This window comes from Folsomia candida, unplaced genomic scaffold (assembly GCF_002217175.1).
Source record: "Folsomia candida strain VU population unplaced genomic scaffold, ASM221717v1 Fcan01_Sc024, whole genome shotgun sequence".
NCBI lineage: Eukaryota > Metazoa > Arthropoda > Collembola > Entomobryomorpha > Isotomidae > Folsomia > Folsomia candida.
The window spans coordinates 2,352,248-2,370,702 of NW_019091216.1; the positions used below are offsets into that span (position 1 = coordinate 2,352,248).

Genomic DNA, 18,455 nt, shown 5'->3' on the forward strand with positions numbered 1-18,455 from the left:
CATTGTAGGATAGGAGGAGGGAGGGGTTTGTATAACATGGGCAGATGATGAGAACATCAAACAACCCTGAGGAAATTGTCCCTCCAGCTTCCGCGGCCACTGTACACCAATGAATAGTGAAGATTCACTTTAATCCCAGCATGCGAAGGATCATGGATCGTATTTTAGGCATTGTTTGATTTCATTGTGAAACGAAAACCGTGGGACAACAAAGGATGAGGCATGACTCGACGAAATTGAATCGACTGATCCGAAGACGAATTTAGCAATTCACTTCCATTCCGCTTGAAATGTTTTGTTGTGGCGGAAGTATTGTCTAATTGAGTTTCATTTTCTGTAAAAATAATCAACTTTTAGGTTAGATTCTAGTGAATAATTTGATTTCCACGCGTGCAGGGTACACAACTCGCGCGGCATGGTTCAGTTGCTGCAAGATATCGGAAGCGTGCGTTGTGACGCTTGTACATCAAGTGGAATAAAATAAAAAAGAAAGTCGTGGTTTAGTTTCGAAAAATAATCAATGAAATTATTTAATTAATAGATAAGTAGGTTAGTTAAGAAGAGTGATAATGCAGGGAAAGTGTGGTGGTGGTAGTGATGCCAGGATAAGTGGGGCGCGGGGATTTATTACCGTTTTTTCGGGACAATTCGTTTTCAAAATTATTATTATTATTGGTGCCTTATTAGTGGTAAAAATTGATGGAAAAGTTTACAAAATTGGGGATTCTGTTGTGCTGGAAGGTAAGAATTTTTGGATTTTTTATTAGGTTGGAATTTAAAGGTAATTTTGATTTAGTCTACGTATTTTTTGGTAAAAATGCGTTTTAAATTTTTTAGCGTGGTAGTTACAAATCGATTAAAATTTTTAAAAGAGATGAAATTTTAGGGTATAGTGCCAGATAATTTCACACTTTATAATATACGTAGAAGAGCTCGCAGGATTTGAATTTTTGGTAGAAAAAAAAAACAATCCTCTAATTTCGGGGATGGAAATATTTGCATAATTGTGCAGAAATAATTTTATTTAGGAAAAACATCTCCAGATATATTTCACAAGAAGAAATTCATGAAAGAGGAAATTTTCATTATAAAAAAATAATTCTGCGTGTTTTACGAAAAAAACTGCATATTTTACTTACTCTGCGTAAAAGTTTTTTATAGAGGATGTAAAAAAAAGGTCGTATTTTTCGGCAGGTGGATTTTCATACGTTGGTAATTTCATTCATACAAATGAAATCTAATTTGAAAGAGATTGTTTCATAGAAAATATGAAATTTTTAAATGATTTTTGTATAAAGTACCTTTTTAAAAAACTGGATGAGTTTGACATCAAAAAAATAATTTTAATGAATCTGAATTCTTTAAAATTTGATAGATTTGTTTGGGCTTTTTCGCTGGTGAGAGAAATGATTGAATGATGGAAGATAGATATTTTTTCCCAACTATTTTGAGATTCTTTGGTTTCTAAAAGCTTGATTTTCAGAACATGAAAAACTAAGCGAAATTTGAAGCGACGATTTTTTTTTGTGTCTGAGGTCCCCCATAATTTCTGACATAATTTACTGGAAATATGAGAGGTTAAATTCCTTAAAAAATTGATGGAAATATTTACATATTTTGGAAATATACAGGAGATCCTCCTCCACGTCTACCAGGACCATCAATTTTTGACTATAGGAACGAAGTCATGATGACCCTGCGACCCCAGCAGCAGCAGCACAGCGTCTCTACTACGTTCGACCTGACAGCGGGAAATTCAAAAGTAAAGCGAGGCCACGAACAGGACGATAGTTCTTCATCTTCCTCGTCCTCCTCCGATTCCAACCTGTCCCCCCAGCACCATCCCCAACAGTACTTTGAACTCGCGGGGGACCAACTGCTCGTCTTCGAACCGTCCCCCATGGGTGCGTCCCCTTTCGTGGATGCCCTTGCCGCACACCGGAAACCATTCGGTCGTCGCAATAAAAAAACGAAATTTCACCCTCCCCTGTTACCCAATGTGATTGTGAAAGTGGCCCAAAATCCACTTCCGGTTTATAATTTTGACACGGTTAAGATTGAACAGGTTGGTTTGAATGTTGGTTCGTACACTCTTAAAAATAATGTTACCCTTTTGGAAAGTAGATAAATTAATCCTTTGATTCGTAACGAGGACAATTATTGAGAAAAATCTGTTAGAATTTCGAGGGATTTCTCCTATCCCAGCCAAATATTAAATTTGAACATTTTCTTGCCGAAAATTTTGATATTTCACAATATAAAGCAATGTTCAATTTTGTTTGCTTCATTTTTTTCGAGTTTTATTAAAGCTACTGAATTCTCCCCGCGCATACGCATTTACGCGCATTTACGACGGGGTGACAAATATGCAAAGTCAAATATGCAGCAGACATTAATGCAAAGACATATATACAACCGACGTATATGCAACCCGACAAATATGCATCCCGACAAATATTGAATTATATTTCAACACATTACATAAAAATACATTGAATAGATATTGAAAATCATATTTGTCTGTTGCATATTTGTCAGGATGCATATTTGTCGGGTTGCATATTTATCGGTTTATATATGTCTTTGCATTAATAACGGTTGCATATCACCCATATTTACAACTTATCTGTTTTCTTGTAGGTAATCATATTCCTTAAAGGGTTAAGTAAACTGTACTAAATCCAGAGTAGCGTTAACTTGATAAAGGGAAAAGTTCACGCTGGATTTAGCATAGCTTACTTAAGTTAGAATTTAGAGTGCATTTACTTTTAAAAATTGTAACATTATTTTTAAGAGTGTAGTCATTTATTGACATGTTATTCCTTGATCAGTAAAGTAATTTAATGACTGATGACTTTAAGGTGACGCCACGGGACGCCGTGGAGGGTCCTCAGGGCGGCGGGGGGCAAGAAGCTTCCCCGGGGGACTGGTCAGCAGAAAATAATTTTGGCGACGACGACGGGGGTGTGGCTGCGGCCGAATGTGTGAGTGCGAACGAGAAGGACGGACAATGTGCGCCGTTTCATCTTTGTTACCCCGTCGTGTTTAACGCGGTGACGGGGGAGTTGAGGAATCACGGGTTGGCGAGGATGCTGTACCAGGCGTCCGGACCCTGCGCCAAGAATGAGTCCTGGTCACTGCAAACGGTCAGCGTCCAAGTGCAGCCGGGCGTTGTGAGTCATGTTCCGTTGGGTGAGTAAAAAAAATCATTAAAATCCATGAAAATGCACGCAAATGCATTCCAACTAACGAAAACGCATTAAAATTAACGAAAATCCATGAAAATGCGTTCCAACTAACGAAAACGCATTAAAATTAACGAAAATCCATGAAAATGCGTTCCAACTAACGAAAATGCAATAGAATTATTGAAAATTTGCGAAAATATAGATTTGTGATATCCGGATCGCTTTATAAATCTATGCGCAAATTGCGTCACAATTTATTCTCTGCTCGGCATGGTTGAATACTTGATCGATATTGGCAAGAATTGGCGAAACGGATCGATGCCATGCAAATTTTTGTACACAATTTCATTTTTGCAATATCCATCCAATATGCCGTAATATGGTAAATTCTGCAAATATATGTTCAAAAATATGTTCCACAGATCAATTGGATAATTTACGTATAAAAATTTTTATAGATTTTTGTATATGTTAAGCGTATATGTAATTGGGTATAAAAATTTTATAGATTTTTGCACATGCAAATTTTTGTTTATTTCTCCCTTTGCAGAAATCCCTTCCGACTTTTACAACCACACGGTCTGCTGTCCAGGCTACTTTTACTTCGAAAACACAATCCCGCACCATTACTCCCCCCCAAAGGGTGGAAAATCTTCTCCCCCCTTGAAACCATCCCACCCCGACCCCATGCTACCCCCCACCCTGCGCCACGAGGGACGCTCCTTCCCCTCCCCACAAGACCCCTTCTACATCGGACGCCATCCTCACCGTCATCGTCACAATCATCCCCTCCCCATCCAGCAAATGTCACTCCCTCCCCCCCACCAAATCCTGCTCCATCCCCACGAAATGTTCGACTCGGACTTATCCCCCCCGCCGGGGGATGAAGAGGAAAACGTCGAAAATGACGGCCAAAGAAGCCAACCGGACTATTATTTTGACGAATTTTCGAACGATTTCGACTCCTCGTACTATACGACGCATCAAACTCCGACGACGACGTCGACGACGACGTCGACGACGACGCCCAGCACGACCAGTTCGACGACGTTGCGACCATTAAAACGACGAAAAACGACGCCACAACCGGCTAATTCGACTCTTGGCGACGGCGGCGGAGCTGAGTCGAAAAGAGTGAAAGTTGTGTCGGGGAGGAAAAATTCGACTGTTTCTGCGTCCTCCGCAGCGACCAAGGGGGGCACGACGGAGGGGGGGAAAGGGGGGACGACGTCGACGAAGAAGAGGACGAACAAAATTTCGTCGTCGAAAGCGCAGGGTGGAATTGGAAATCATAAAGTGAAATCGGAACCGTTGCCCCCGGTCGTTATAGAACCGCCGCATTTGAGCGCGTGGAATTGTCCGGGTAGGACGATGACGATGCCGAGGGGGCATTGGCCCTGGATGGTACATATATAATGAATTTTACTAAAATTTGAAGCTAATTTATGAGAAAACATGAGGCAAATTTCTAAAAATTAATTGTCCTTTTTTGAACCAGGTGGCTCTGCTGAATGAAGGAAGTCATTTTTGTTCGGGATCGCTCATAGGTAAAAATTTATGGGGGATGGTAATTTTGAAAATGCAAGTATTCATTTTGATTAATTTTGAATGTGCAGATCATCGTCACATTCTGACCAGCGCGTCGTGTGTTGCATCGTAAGAGGAAAAAAAATCAGAAAAAATACGTAATAATCATAATTTTGATGGTAATTTTGATGATGTAGAATTCAGGGGACGGATATTGGGAAAATGCGTGTAATTTTGGGTAATTTAGGATTAGCTTGAAAAAATTTGATGAAATTCGATGGAATTTGATGGATATTAAAAAAATTGGGTAATTTTTATGCATTTAGGTGACCGAGTCCTCTACTCTTCCATTGACGGGCCACACCTGTGGAGAAAAATTGTACGAATTACTCGGCACATTCAGTACAATTCGGAATCGATGGTACGTATTTGTAAAAAAAATTATGAAATATATATTAAATATGGAAAAATGAGGAAAATTTTTACGAATTTTTTTTTTTCGCTAAATGGTGTTATTTTATTTTATGATGCTTCTTTTTCCATGGAATAATTTTCTTATAATTTTTTCTATTAATATAAAATCTTGTTCGTATTTCTGGAAATGTTGAAGTATTTTTGAAAAAATGATTGAAATATGTATAAAATATTGATATTTATGAAAATTTAGGGAAATATTGAGAAATGCAAGCTAGGGTATTTTGCTGTTGGGATCTTTAACTAGTTACGTTATAAGTAATATTCAAACAAATAAAAATTGACGTTGAAGGACCACATTTAATTTTGCAAAAAATTCTGTCTTAATTTAAACCTTTTAGAATTTTCCGTTTTCAATTTCGTGTGCAAAAATTTTGCAAATTCCAAAAAAATTGACAGTAGTGAAGATCAAGTGAAAAAAGTCGAAAATGGCTTAGTAATTCAAATTTCTTGGTATTACCAAACTTTATATAATTTGATTGATCGGCGTTGGAGGACATATTTTTGAAATTGAGTTTATTGACAAGCTTTCGGCACCTACAGATACCTTCATCAGGTCATAAATTGGGGACAAATCATAAATGGCGAAGTACATACATATTTGTTTTTTGGGATTAATGAAGTGCAGTTTTGGTGATTATGGCGATTGATAATTTAAAAAAGTGACGAGTGCTGAGCACCATATAGGGTTGATATGCATTCCTTGAGAGTTATTCATTTTTTCTTCTGTGCTGCGTATGCATAATGCTTCCTTAAACTTCTGGAAATAGCGTCTTTTCTCCTTCATAATTAATTTGACAGAAGTTGTGTCTACTTGATGGTCATTTTCTGCCATGTGTAATGATACAGGAGAAGTTGTTACTGCTCTGCGTATGTCGGATTGATGTTCTGCAAATCTCTTCTCATAATCTCTTTGAGTTTCTCCAAAATATTTAGATGAGCAGTTTTTACACTTGAAATTGTAGATTCCAGCTTTGGTGTTGGGAGGTTTTTCTTTTGTGTTACATATAAGAGAGCTTAGTTTAGTCCCAGGGTAATATCCAAGTTCTATTTCCAATTTTCTTCTCAAGAATTTAGCTATTTTCGTAGTTACATCTCCAGCATAAGGTAAAATGATTCTTTTTTCAAACTCCGGATCTTTTTTTGGAAAATTTAGTTCTGCTTTTCTTTTTACTATATCCAATCTATTCTTAATTAACTTGTTTGGATAATCGTTTTTTCTTAAAATGTCCATTGTTAATCCTAATTCTTCTTCAATGTGGGTTTCGTCCGACAGTCGATGAGCTCTTGTAAGTAAAGTGTCCACTACACCAATTTTATGAGCCACTGGGTGGTGTGAATTGTAGTTCAGGTATTTATTGGTGTTGGTAGGTTTCCTGTATACATGATATCCAATTGATCGGTTAGATTTTTCATATAGCATCAAGTCTAAGAACGGTAATTTCCCGTGGTTTTCTTCTTCCGTGGTAAACTTAATTGAGTTATGGAAATCGTTGATTTTGGCTAATATTGTTTTCTTCTTTCGATGTTTGATTAATGCGAAGATGTCATCTACATATCTGCGCCAAAAATAGATTGCACGTTCGTTGGCAATGGTCTGAATTTCTAATTCTTGTAAAAATATTTCTGCTATTATGGCCGAAATCGGACTTCCCATTGCTGTCCCTTCCATTTGTGAGTAGTATCCGTCCTGAAACTTAAAATATGTGGAGGAAAGACATATTTTAAGACATTCCATAATATCATCAACGGATAATTTTGTGATTGAAGTTAAATCTGATATCCTGTTGAGTCTATTTTTGACTATATTTAGACTTTGTTCTATTGGTACTTTGGTAAACAGTGAGACGACGTCAAAAGATACCATGAGGTCTCCGGGTCTTCTTTTGAGAGTTTTAATCTCTTTCACAAAATCTGTTGAGTTTTTAATACTGTATTTGTGATTTGTTGTGACATTTTTCAAAATATTTGCAATGTGAGAAGCCAGATTATAAGTTGGTGACATTCTGAAATCAACAACGGGACGGAGAGGAGTGTTTTCCTTATGAATTTTTGGGGCTCCATATAATATGGGTGCTCTTGGGTCTTTTATTACAAGATTGCTTGCTACTTGTGGTGTTAATTTTTCTTGTTCAGCTAACCTCTTGGAAATTAATTCTACTTTCTTCGAAAGATTGGGCGTTGGATCTTGTGGTAATCGAATATAGGGTCCGTCGTGTATCATTTCTTCTACTTTCTTAATGTAATCCGTTTTATTCATAATGACCACGCAGTTTCCTTTATCAGCTTTGGAGATGACAATGTTTTGGTTGTTTTGAATTGACCGGATAGATGTTGAAATTGACTTACTCCATTTTGTTTTGAAGTTAGATTTATTGACGAATTTTTTCATAATTTGGGTTACGCCAGTTCGAACATCATTTTTAACGTTCTCTGTTATCTCCATGTCCAACATTCGTAATTCTATTGTGGCTGCTGTGTCAATCATCGGTATTCTTATGTCTTTGTGTGGTAGTGAGAAGTTTAGACCAAGTTTCAGTAATTTTTCTTCATTTTCATCCGGTTTGTATGAAGAAAGATTTTGGATTAGAATTGGACTTTCGGGATTTGAATGTTGGTCAATAATTTTAGATGCCGATTCTTTATTTAGGGCGTCTAGTTTTTGTACGTGCCGTTGTTTGATTTGAGTCTGGATGGAGTCTTGTGTGTGGTTTATTAATTCACATATCCATCCCCATAATTGTGGCATTTTTTCTCTGGTCGAGATTCTTAATTTTTTTAAATCATTCTCAATTTGGTGTAATTCTTGAAAATTGATCTTGATCATTGTTTTAAGGAGTTTCTCTTCATACTCGGTTTGAAATTTGGCAATTAGTGGATGAGGTCCAAACTGTTTAGTTAAATGTTGCATTTTGAAGCCTTTTGGTGTTAAATTAAGATTTTTGCATCTTTTCAAGAAGATTGTGTTATTTTGAATTTGTACTTTCCTTTTATGAAGAGATTCCAATTTTCTAACGTCGATGACTTCAGCCCCGCCGTGGAGCGTCCGTATTTTGTGTAGTAGTTGCTTCCATCCTCTGTTATATATATAATTTGATTGATCGGCGTTGGAGGACATATTTTTGAAATTGAGTTTATTGACAAGCTTTCGGCACATACAGATACCTTCATCAGGTCATAAATTGGGGACAAATCATAAATGGCGAAGTACATACATATTTGTTTTTTGGGATTAATGAAGTGCAGTTTTGGTGATTATGGCGATTGATAATTTAAAAAATTATGTTGGCATGTTTGGCACAGATATTTGCATCGAAGAGGAGCAAACCCGCAGTAAATTTGAAAAGTGTAAACTTTGTCGACTTTAATACGCGTTTTCTCCTCTTTCGATGCAAATATCTCTACGAAACGTGACCATTGGGAGATAATGTTTTTCGCAAGTTTCATACTACTTAAATTTGCGATCTGTTCACACATAGATCTGAGCATTCGCTGGGAGACCCCCATTGTGAGATGCCAATTTTTTGCGAAATTATGTAATAAATACAGATTGAACTGTACATGTGCACTAATTTCGCTCAAATTCAGGTCGCAGAAGTTTCCATGCACTAAAAATAAAAATTTGTCGAATCAACGCCGCCGGTGTCAAAATATGACTTAACCGCCTTGGTTACAATGTTGAATCCGAGTTATGATGATTTTGATACCGGTGGTTATAATGTTATGACTGGACGGAAAAAATTCGTTACTACTCGGAATCACAATTGTAACCAAGGCGGTTAAGTCATATATTGACACCGTTTTGTTTTGAGTGTGTTAATTTGGTGCGAAATTTGCACCAAATCATATTATCTGTTGGATTATTGTGCTTGATTACACGAATATTTTCAAAGTTCACAAATAAGTTTTTGCAGGGAAGCTTCATCTACAAAAATTTTTACCCTACATTTTTTTGCAAATTTCATACTACTCAAATTTGTCCCCGATTCAAACTAATTTGCTACAAATCAGAGAGCATCCGCTGGGAGACGTTCCTTGTTAATTTAAAAACTCTAATTTTTTTCCAGGAGCACGACGTGGCCATCCTGGAAATGGAAAACGCCGTAACTTTCACCCCGAATATCCAGCCGATAAATTTGCCCTCGTCCTCGAACAAAGGTCACACCGACAAAGCGATCGTGTCCGGTTGGTCGGGGGCCGATTTGGGGAAGCGTTTCTTCTCCCCGAGACCCGCGGTAGACTCCGTCGTGGAATTTATGGATAGGGAAGACTGCCACAAAAGATTTGAAGGTTTCAAATCCGAAAAATCCCTTCCGGATGATATCATTTGTACGAAACCGTCCGCTACTTCGTGCAAGGTGAGTGTTTGTTTAGGTTAGGTTAGGTTAAATATATAATCACTAGCCTTTTAATTAGAGGATTGTATGAATGGTTGAACGTGGCTTTGTTTTATTTATTTAAATATATTGAAATAAAATTTTAAGTGAAAATGCTTAAATGACTAATTAGACGATAAGACCCTATAGAGCTTTATATATGTATTCTGTTAAGTATTAAAATTTTTATTAGTTAATAACCAGGTTGTATATTTTATTGGGGCAATAAAAGAATAAAATTAACTTCTTATTAATAAATTTTATTTAATTAATTAACTTTTAGTATAAAATTTAATAGAAGTTACCTTAGGGATAACAGCGTTATTAAAGTTGAGAGTTCTTATCGACACTTTAGATTGCGACCTCGATGTTGAATTAAAAATTCTTTGAGGGGCAGCATTTTTATTAGATGGTCTGTTCGACCATTAAATTTTTACATGATTTGAGTTCAAACCGGTGTGAGCCAGGTTGGTTTCTATCTTTTAGTTTAATTTTAGTGTTTTAGTACGAAAGGATTAAGCATTAAATTATTTATTTACTAAGTTGGCAGATTAGTGCAATTGATTTAGAATCTTTAAATAAAATTAAATTTTACTTAGTAGTGTTTTTAAATTTATTTATAATAATTTTTTCTTATTTATTTTTAGTGGTTGGGGTTTTGGTTAGAGTAGGATTTATAGTGTTATTTGAGCGTAAAATTTTAGGTTACATCCAGATTCGTAAGGGTCCTAATAAGGTTGGCTTCACTGGAATTTTACAATCTTTTGGGGATGCAATTAAATTATTTATTAAAGAGCAAACTATTCCTCTTCTTTCTAATTTAATTCCTTTTTATTTTGCCCCAGTTTTTTCTCTATTAGTTATTTTGCTTTGAAGAGTTGTTCCACTTAGTTCTTCTTTTATTAATTTTTATTTAGGGGGTTTATTTTTTTTTGTTGTACTAGATTTGGTGTTTACACTTTAATGGTCAGAGGGTGGTCATCTAATAGAAATTATGCTTTACTTGGCGCAACCCGTGGAGTGGCGCAAACAATTTCATATGAAGTCAGAATAGCTTTAATTTTTTTGTCTTTTATTTTTGTGACTGGTTCTTTTAATTTGAATGAATTTCATTTATACCAAAGTTTAGTTTGATTTATTTTAGTGTCATTTCCTATTTTTTTATGTTGGCTAGGTTCTATTCTTGCGGAAACTAATCGCACTCCTTTTGATTTTGCTGAGGGAGAGTCTGAGTTAGTATCCGGCTTTAATATCGAGTACGGGAGTGGCGGGTTTGCTCTTTTATTTTTAGCTGAATATGGTAGAATCATTTTTATAAGTTATTTAGTTAGTTGTATATTTTTTGGAGGTGGTGTGAGAGGCTTATTTTTAGGACTCATTGGCTCTTTTTTTTGTTATTTATTTATTTGAGTTCGGGGCACTTTACCTCGGTTTCGGTATGACAAATTAATATACTTAGCCTGAAAATCCTTTCTTCCTGTCTCTCTTAATTTAATAATTTTTTTTATTATTATAAAGTTGCTAATTTAGAAAAATAAAGTTAAGGTTTGCTAAAGCTAGGAGTTGATGCAGGTGTCCTAACATAATAGAGAACAATAAAAAATTAATGATTTTGGTATTTTTTGTTTTCTTTAAGATTTCATGGGCATAATTCTTAACTTAAATTATTAGGAGGCTTAAACTCCTGTAAATTATTTTCAAGATAATTGCTTTATTTAAGCTAAATAATTATTTACATTATTTAAGAATTTTTTCTCAGGTTAAAGTGATTAAAGGTCTTGTCAAAAAATATAAAAAATATATTAAAGTTAAGATTTGCCCTACAAGAATATAGGGGTCTTCGGCCGGTCGGGCTCCAATTCAAGTTAATAAGATTACAATATTAATCATTAATCAAAAATTTATTTGATTAAAAGGATTAAATTGAGTTCTTTTAAATTTATTTTTTGAGTAATAGGTAAAATTAATAAAATGGCAATAGATACTACTAGAGCAGCAGCCCCTCCTAATTTATTAGGGATCGACCGAAGGATAGCGTAAGCGAACAAAAAATATCATTCAGGTTGGATATGAACGGGGGTAACTAAAGGATTTGCAGGGATAAAATTTTCTGTGTCTCCTAGAAGATAGGGGTGTATTAAAGCTAGCGATACTAATCCTCATATAAGCATAATAAATCCAAATAAGTCTTTAAATGAATAATATGGGTGAAAGGGGATCCTATCTGAGTTGGAATTAACTCCTAGGGGGTTATTTGATCCTGTTTGATGTAAAAATAGAAGGTGCACTAATGTTATTCCGGCGATAATGAATGGTAGAACAAAGTGGAATGCAAAAAATCGCGTGAGTGTAGCGTTATCTACCGCGAACCCCCCCAAATTCACTGTACTAATATTAAACCTATATAAGGGATTGCTGACAATAAATTTGTAATTACTGTGGCGGCTCAAAATGACATTTGTCCTCAGATTAATACATACCCTATGAAAGCAGTTGCTATTACTAAAAATAAGATTAATACTCCTATCGTTCAAGTCATTGTATAAGTATACGATGAATAGTAGATCCCTCATCCTACATGGAGGTACAGGGCAATGAAGAATATAGAGGCTCCATTGGCGTGTATGACTCGTAGAAGCCATCCGTAGTTTACGTCTCGGGTAATATGAGCTACTGTATTGAATGAGATGGTTACATCTGCTGTGTAATGTATTGCTAAGAATAAGCCTGTGATAATTTGGGTCACTAGGCATAATCCTAGAAGAGACCCAAAATTTCACCAGGCTGAAATATTAATTGGGGCAGGAAGATCTACTAAAGCATTATTGGCAATTTTAAAAAGAGGGTGTATTTTCCGTTCTGCTATCATTATTTTAAAAAGTGTGAGAGGGTTTTGAGAGGGGCCTCAAATTTATTAGAAATTTTTACTACAATCACTAGGGTTAAAAATAAATAAAGTATAGAAGTGGTTAAAAGAATGCAGTTGTTTCATCTATAAAGGAAATTAAATGTTTTTGTTATAAGGAATCTTGTTCTTGATTCTTTAAATTCTTGGAAGTCTACATTTATAATTATAAAGAATACCAAAATTATGGGGATAAAAATACTATTAGGGAGGGTGACTATTTTTAATCTAATTAACTCATTTGATGCTAGGCTAGTGATATAAATAAACAAAACTATTAACCCCCCCAAAAAAATTAGGAATAAAATATAGGAAAATCATCTAGTTTTTATAAAAAATCATACAGTGATGCATAAAATTATAGTCTGAGAAATAATTAAAACTATTATTATTACTGGGTGTCTTCTTAGATAAAATATAGCTCTAATTCTTGCGGAAGTTAACAAAAATATTTTTATACAAAATTTAATTTATGAAAAATATTAGCTTTGGAAGTTGGAAAAAAGTGGATAACTTAATTTTGAAGTTTTTATGATTTAAGCATACTTAAGTTTACAAAACTAATATTATAAAATTAACTATAAAAACTTATATTTTTATCTTTTATTAGAGGTTTAATTATTCTTTCTGGGATTTGGATTGTGTGCTCTAAGCGGGATCATCTTTTGTCTGTTCTTTTAAGACTTGAATATATTAGATTAGGGGTTTTTCTTTTATTGTTAGCATTATTGAGAAAAGGAGACTTTTTCTATTCTTTAGTTTATATTACTTTTACAGCATGTGAGGGTGCTTTAGGTCTTTCTATTTTAGTGACGATAAGACGGACGCATGGAGGTGATTATTTTAAGTCTTTTAATTTTTTTAAAAATTTATGATAGTAAATTTATTTTTTATTTTTTTATTTATAGGGTTTTTAAAGAATTTTAAATTAAATTTAATTTATGTGTTAACATTTATTTCTGTTTATCTAGTAATTTATACATTAGTGGGTCAGCCAGAAACGTTTTACTTAGACTCTTTATTTTATTATGACGGGATTAGATTTATTTTAGTGTCTCTAAGAGTTTGGGTTAGAATTTTAATAATTTTTTCTAGATATAAAATTTTTCGTTTCAAGGAGTATACTTTTTGTTTTTATAGTTTTGTTTTTTTATTACTTTTTATTTTACTATTGACTTTTTTTTCGGGTAATTTATTATTTTTTTATTATTTTTTTGAGGTTTCTCTAATCCCGACACTTTTAATTATTATGGGTTGAGGCTACCAACCTGAGCGTGTTCAAGCAGGAATGTATTTTTTATTTTATACGCTCACAGCGTCGCTACCTTTACTTTTATTAATTACGTACTTATATATAATTGGAGGTGGTGTTTCTTTATTTTATAAGGAGTTACTTTTTTATTCATTTTCAGGTTTTAATTTCTTTGTTATTACTGCTTTTATGGGTTCGATAGCCTTTTTAGTTAAACTCCCTATGTATTTTACACATTTGTGACTCCCTAAAGCTCATGTTGAGGCCCCCGTGGCAGGCTCGATAATTTTAGCTGGGGTTTTATTAAAGTTAGGGGGCTACGGGCTTATACGAGTTCTTAATATCACAGGGGTTTCGGCTATAAAGTTTAGCCCTTACTTTATAGGGCTAAGATTAGCTAGAATAATGTTTACAGGGATCTTGTGTTGTCGTTTAAATGATTTTAAAGCTTTAGTAGCGTACTCTTCAGTAGCCCATATAGCTATGGTGATTGGGGGGCTAATAACTCTCTATTCATGGGGATTTATGGGGGCCTTAGTGATGATAGTAGCTCATGGAGTTTCCTCTTCAGGTTTATTTTGTATGGTTAACTTATACTACGAACGAACTGGGAGTCGAAGTTTTTTTTATTAATAAGGGGCTTATTTTAAGTTTTCCTATTTTTTCTTTACTAATATTTTTTCTCTGCGCGTCGAATATTGCTGCCCCTCCGACTATTAATTTATTATCAGAGATTTTTTTGATAGCTAGAATTATGAGTTACGATTATATTATACTTTTATTCTTCCCCCTAGGCTCCTTTTTAGGGGCGGTTTTTACATTATTTATATTTTCGTTTTCACAACACGGGTCTTCTTATAATTCACTATATGGGTTTGTTCATTCTAATGTTCGTGAGATCCACACTATTAGACTTCACATTGTCCCAGTAAATTTTTTAGTTTTAGGGTCTAATTTTATTTTTACATTTTACTAAATAATTTCATTTAAATAGTTTAAGAAAAATTTTAGTTTGTGATTCTATAGATGGGGGAGCCCTTTAAGTAATATTTTATTTGATTTTACCTTTTTATTTAGGAGTTTTATTATTAGTGGCTAGCTTAATCAGTATGCGGTTTGGTCTTTTATATTTTCTTTCTGCTGAAACTATATTTGTTGAGTGAGAAATATTTTCTTTTAGATCAACTTCTATTATTATAACTCTTATTTTTGATTGAATAAGTTTGAGATTCACAGGGCTCGTAATATTTATTTCTTCTATGGTACTTTTTTATAGAGTCATATATATAGAGGGGGACAAGTTTTTAACTCGGTTTATTTTTTTAGTGTATTTCTTTGTCTTGAGTATAGTCTTTATAATTTTAAGCCCTAATATAATTAGAATCTTATTGGGGTGGGACGGACTCGGTCTTGTGTCGTATTGTTTAGTAATTTACTACCAAAATGTAAAAAGAGCAAATGCGGGCATAATTACAGTTCTTTCTAACCGTGTGGGTGACGTAGCTATTCTTTTATGCATTTCATGGCTACTGAATTTTGGTAGATGGAATTTTTTTTATTCACAGTTTGTGTATTCGTACGAAGTAGTTTCTTTTATAGTTATCCTAGTAATTTTAGCAGCTATAACAAAAAGAGCTCAAATACCCTTTTCTGCCTGGTTACCTGCGGCTATGGCAGCCCCCACCCCAGTTTCGGCTCTTGTGCATTCATCTACTTTAGTCACAGCCGGGGTGTACCTATTAATTCGGTTTAATTACACTCTAGGTGTCAATAATTTTTTATTATTTATTGGTATGTTGACTATATTTATATCTGGTTTAGGGGCTAATTTTGAGATAGATTTAAAAAAAATTATTGCCTTATCAACACTAAGTCAGCTCGGGTTAATAATAACATCTTTGGGGCTGGGCTTCTACGAGTATGCCTTTTTTCATCTTTTAACTCATGCTATATTTAAATCCCTATTATTTCTATGTGCTGGGGTGTTTATTCATTCTATAGGGGACACTCAGGATATTCGAGCGATAGGGGGGCTAATGATTTCTTGCCCAGTCACATCTTTGTACTTCATTATTTCTTCAATAGCTCTTTGTGGGTTTCCGTTTTTATCAGGATTTTTTTCTAGGGATATAATTATTGAATTTTTTTTTCAAGGTAAAATAAACTTAATTATGGGATGCTTAATAGTTTTATCTACATTGTTTACATTAACGTACTCTGTTCGCCTTTTGTATTTTTCTTTTTTTAATAATATGGGTAACCGGTATCTTTTAAGTTTAGCTGAGAGAATTAACATACTAATTCCGATAACATTTTTAATTTTTATGCCATACCTGTTCAAAAAAACCTTGTTCATTCAAAGTTCAGTCATCCCAGTTTCAGACTGAAGATTTTTATTCACAATCAGTCATTTTCTTTCAAATTCATTTCATTTCGCTTCATCTGGCTTCGTTTCTTACTTCACCCCATGTTTTAAGCATATAGTGAAAAATGAAATGAGTGAGAAATCCTTTCCTTCACAGTCATTCATCTGAAATGAAGGAATCCTTCAGTATTTTTCAGTCAAATGACAGGCAATTCATTTTCACTCACTATCATAATCAGTGAAATGAATGAAAGTGAACAGGTATGCTTGCAAGAATAAACGAAAATCCCGAGAGTAATCTTGGGTTTATAAAAAAAAGTTGTAAAAATCTGTATTCTATATTGTCAATTTAGGTTTGTTAATAATTTCGTTTAACACTCAAACTCTAATAAGATTAAACATCTATCGTATTTTGAAGTATTTAAATTCGCAAACACACGAAATATGCAAAATTACGAATCAATATACGAAATTTCACTAGAAAACAAAAACTTTGTGTGATGCAGACGCCGAAATAAATTTTGATGTTAAGTTTCATATAATAAATATAATTAGATTCCGCTTCATCTCCTAATATTTGAGCAAAGAAATACATTATCAATATGGGTTATTTAGGAAAATTTTGGAAAAAAGAACAATTTTTTAACCGAAGCTTTAAAATCTATATTATAAGCTGGAAATGTCTGTTGGCAACGGAAGTGAAAGTTATTTTCCGCAACGGAAGTGAAAATTTGTTTGGATATTTTTTTAAGTTTTTAATTTTCCGAGTGTTATAACTTCATTTCACTTCCATCGACGTCAGTGACTTTCAGAATAAAAAATAATAATTGTGTGGTTAAACGCTCGCCCGGAGGGAGACGGGCTTATACGCTAGTTATATAATGAAAATTAGGAGTTATGTTGGAAGTTGGGGAAAATGCGTGGAAAAATGAAATAGTTGTCGTGGTCGGGGTATTTCTAGAAAAACCCCAACCCCTGGGTTTTTGTGGGTTTTTGGGTTTTTATGGGGTTTCGTATATTTTGGGGTTGGTTGAAACCAAATTCAAAAAATACATATGAGACGAAGACTAGTTCAATATTCCAATTCACCATGAAATTTTAAGTATTTTCATTTGACTTCGAGTTTTAAGTCGAAAGTTCATGGTTTACAAACTAGAAAACCATGAAACATTTAATTACTTGGAAATTCAAGTCGTACATGAAAATGCTCAAAATTTTATGCCAAATCCGAAAGTTGAATTTTCATTGAACTAACTAGTAGTTTAAAGAATTTAGCTTCGATTTGTCCCAAAATCTTACAAAAAAAAACCGGAAAAACCCACAAAAAATCAGGAAAAACCCCATTAAGCATTGCAGTTTTTTCGGAGATTGATACCCTAAAAACCCCAAAAACCCCAACCCACAAAAACCCAGGGTAGTGAACCCTGGTCGTGGTTGTTTTATACTTACTTCGATTTTTACTTACACTCTGACTCGGGCTAAAGAAGTCTGCACCCTGGCTTTTTTTCTCCTGAAAAGTAACGATCAAATTTAAAATGCATATTAATTTTGTTCCAGGCCGATCTCGGAGCCCCGCTGATGATGAAGACGGGCAATTGTTGGCACGTGATTGGCATCTTGAGTCATGGCCTCGGCTGTGGAACATTTCCCGAAATATTTACCGATACTCAGAAATATATTAATTGGATTCAGAAAAATATTCGGCAACACTTCCCAATTCAGGACACCTTCCTTAAAACATAGTTTCCCGTTTTAGCTTGAGTCTTATGTATTTTGTGTAAATTTATTTGTACAAAAGCTGACGTTGGTCGAGAAATAATTATAATAATTATGCAAATTAAGCTTATTATGCAAATATTTACTGTACAATTAAATGTAGCAATTTATGTATTTGATGATATGGAAATAGAACTTCGGAAAAGTAACGCTTCTGCTATTATTAACTATTATTATTATTTTTAATTGTGGTTAAAAATTGCGAAGGAGATTTTCGTGGGGACACCGAATTTGCAAAAAAATATCAATAAATTAAATTGTAAAGTTGAAATGTTTAAATTTTCAATTTATTTAGATGCGAATTACATAGTTATGTTTGTGAATTTTGGATCATTGAATTGTGACTCATATTCATCATTTAGACGCTACATGGAACCTTAATTAATGATTTTATCCAGATACATAACAGTCAAGGTTGTTGTTTTCATTGTTATGCATAAATTAACTAGATTAGTGGGTTATGGGGTTAAATATAGCGAGAAATTTATTCCATTAACGTTGGAAAAACAAGTCTAATTAAATGCAATTGATGAAAGTATAGTCAACACTGTGGACCAGTGTACACCTGAAAGAAAAGCACATGCAAGAAATT

The 18,455-nt window shown here is 34.2% G+C and overlaps 1 protein-coding gene and 1 pseudogene across 2 annotated transcripts; one reads left to right on the forward strand and one right to left on the reverse strand.

The window, feature by feature from the left end:
• The first annotated feature begins 493 nt into the window (after positions 1-493).
• LOC118438652 lies at positions 494-18,134 on the forward strand. The gene is made up of 10 exons (XM_035859194.1): positions 494-741; positions 1,632-2,065; positions 2,862-3,192; positions 3,739-4,592; positions 4,687-4,735; positions 4,805-4,844; positions 4,913-4,953; positions 5,042-5,136; positions 9,257-9,547; positions 17,645-18,134. Exons 1-10 carry the CDS (start codon positions 570-572, stop codon positions 17,828-17,830), a joined length of 2,493 nt encoding a protein of 830 aa, XP_035715087.1. The 5' UTR covers positions 494-569; the 3' UTR covers positions 17,831-18,134.
• On the reverse strand, positions 11,294-12,939 carry LOC118438653 (annotated as a pseudogene). The gene has a single exon (XR_004836974.1). The product of XR_004836974.1 is annotated as a cytochrome b-like (transcript).
• Positions 18,135-18,455: the final 321 nt, after the last annotated feature.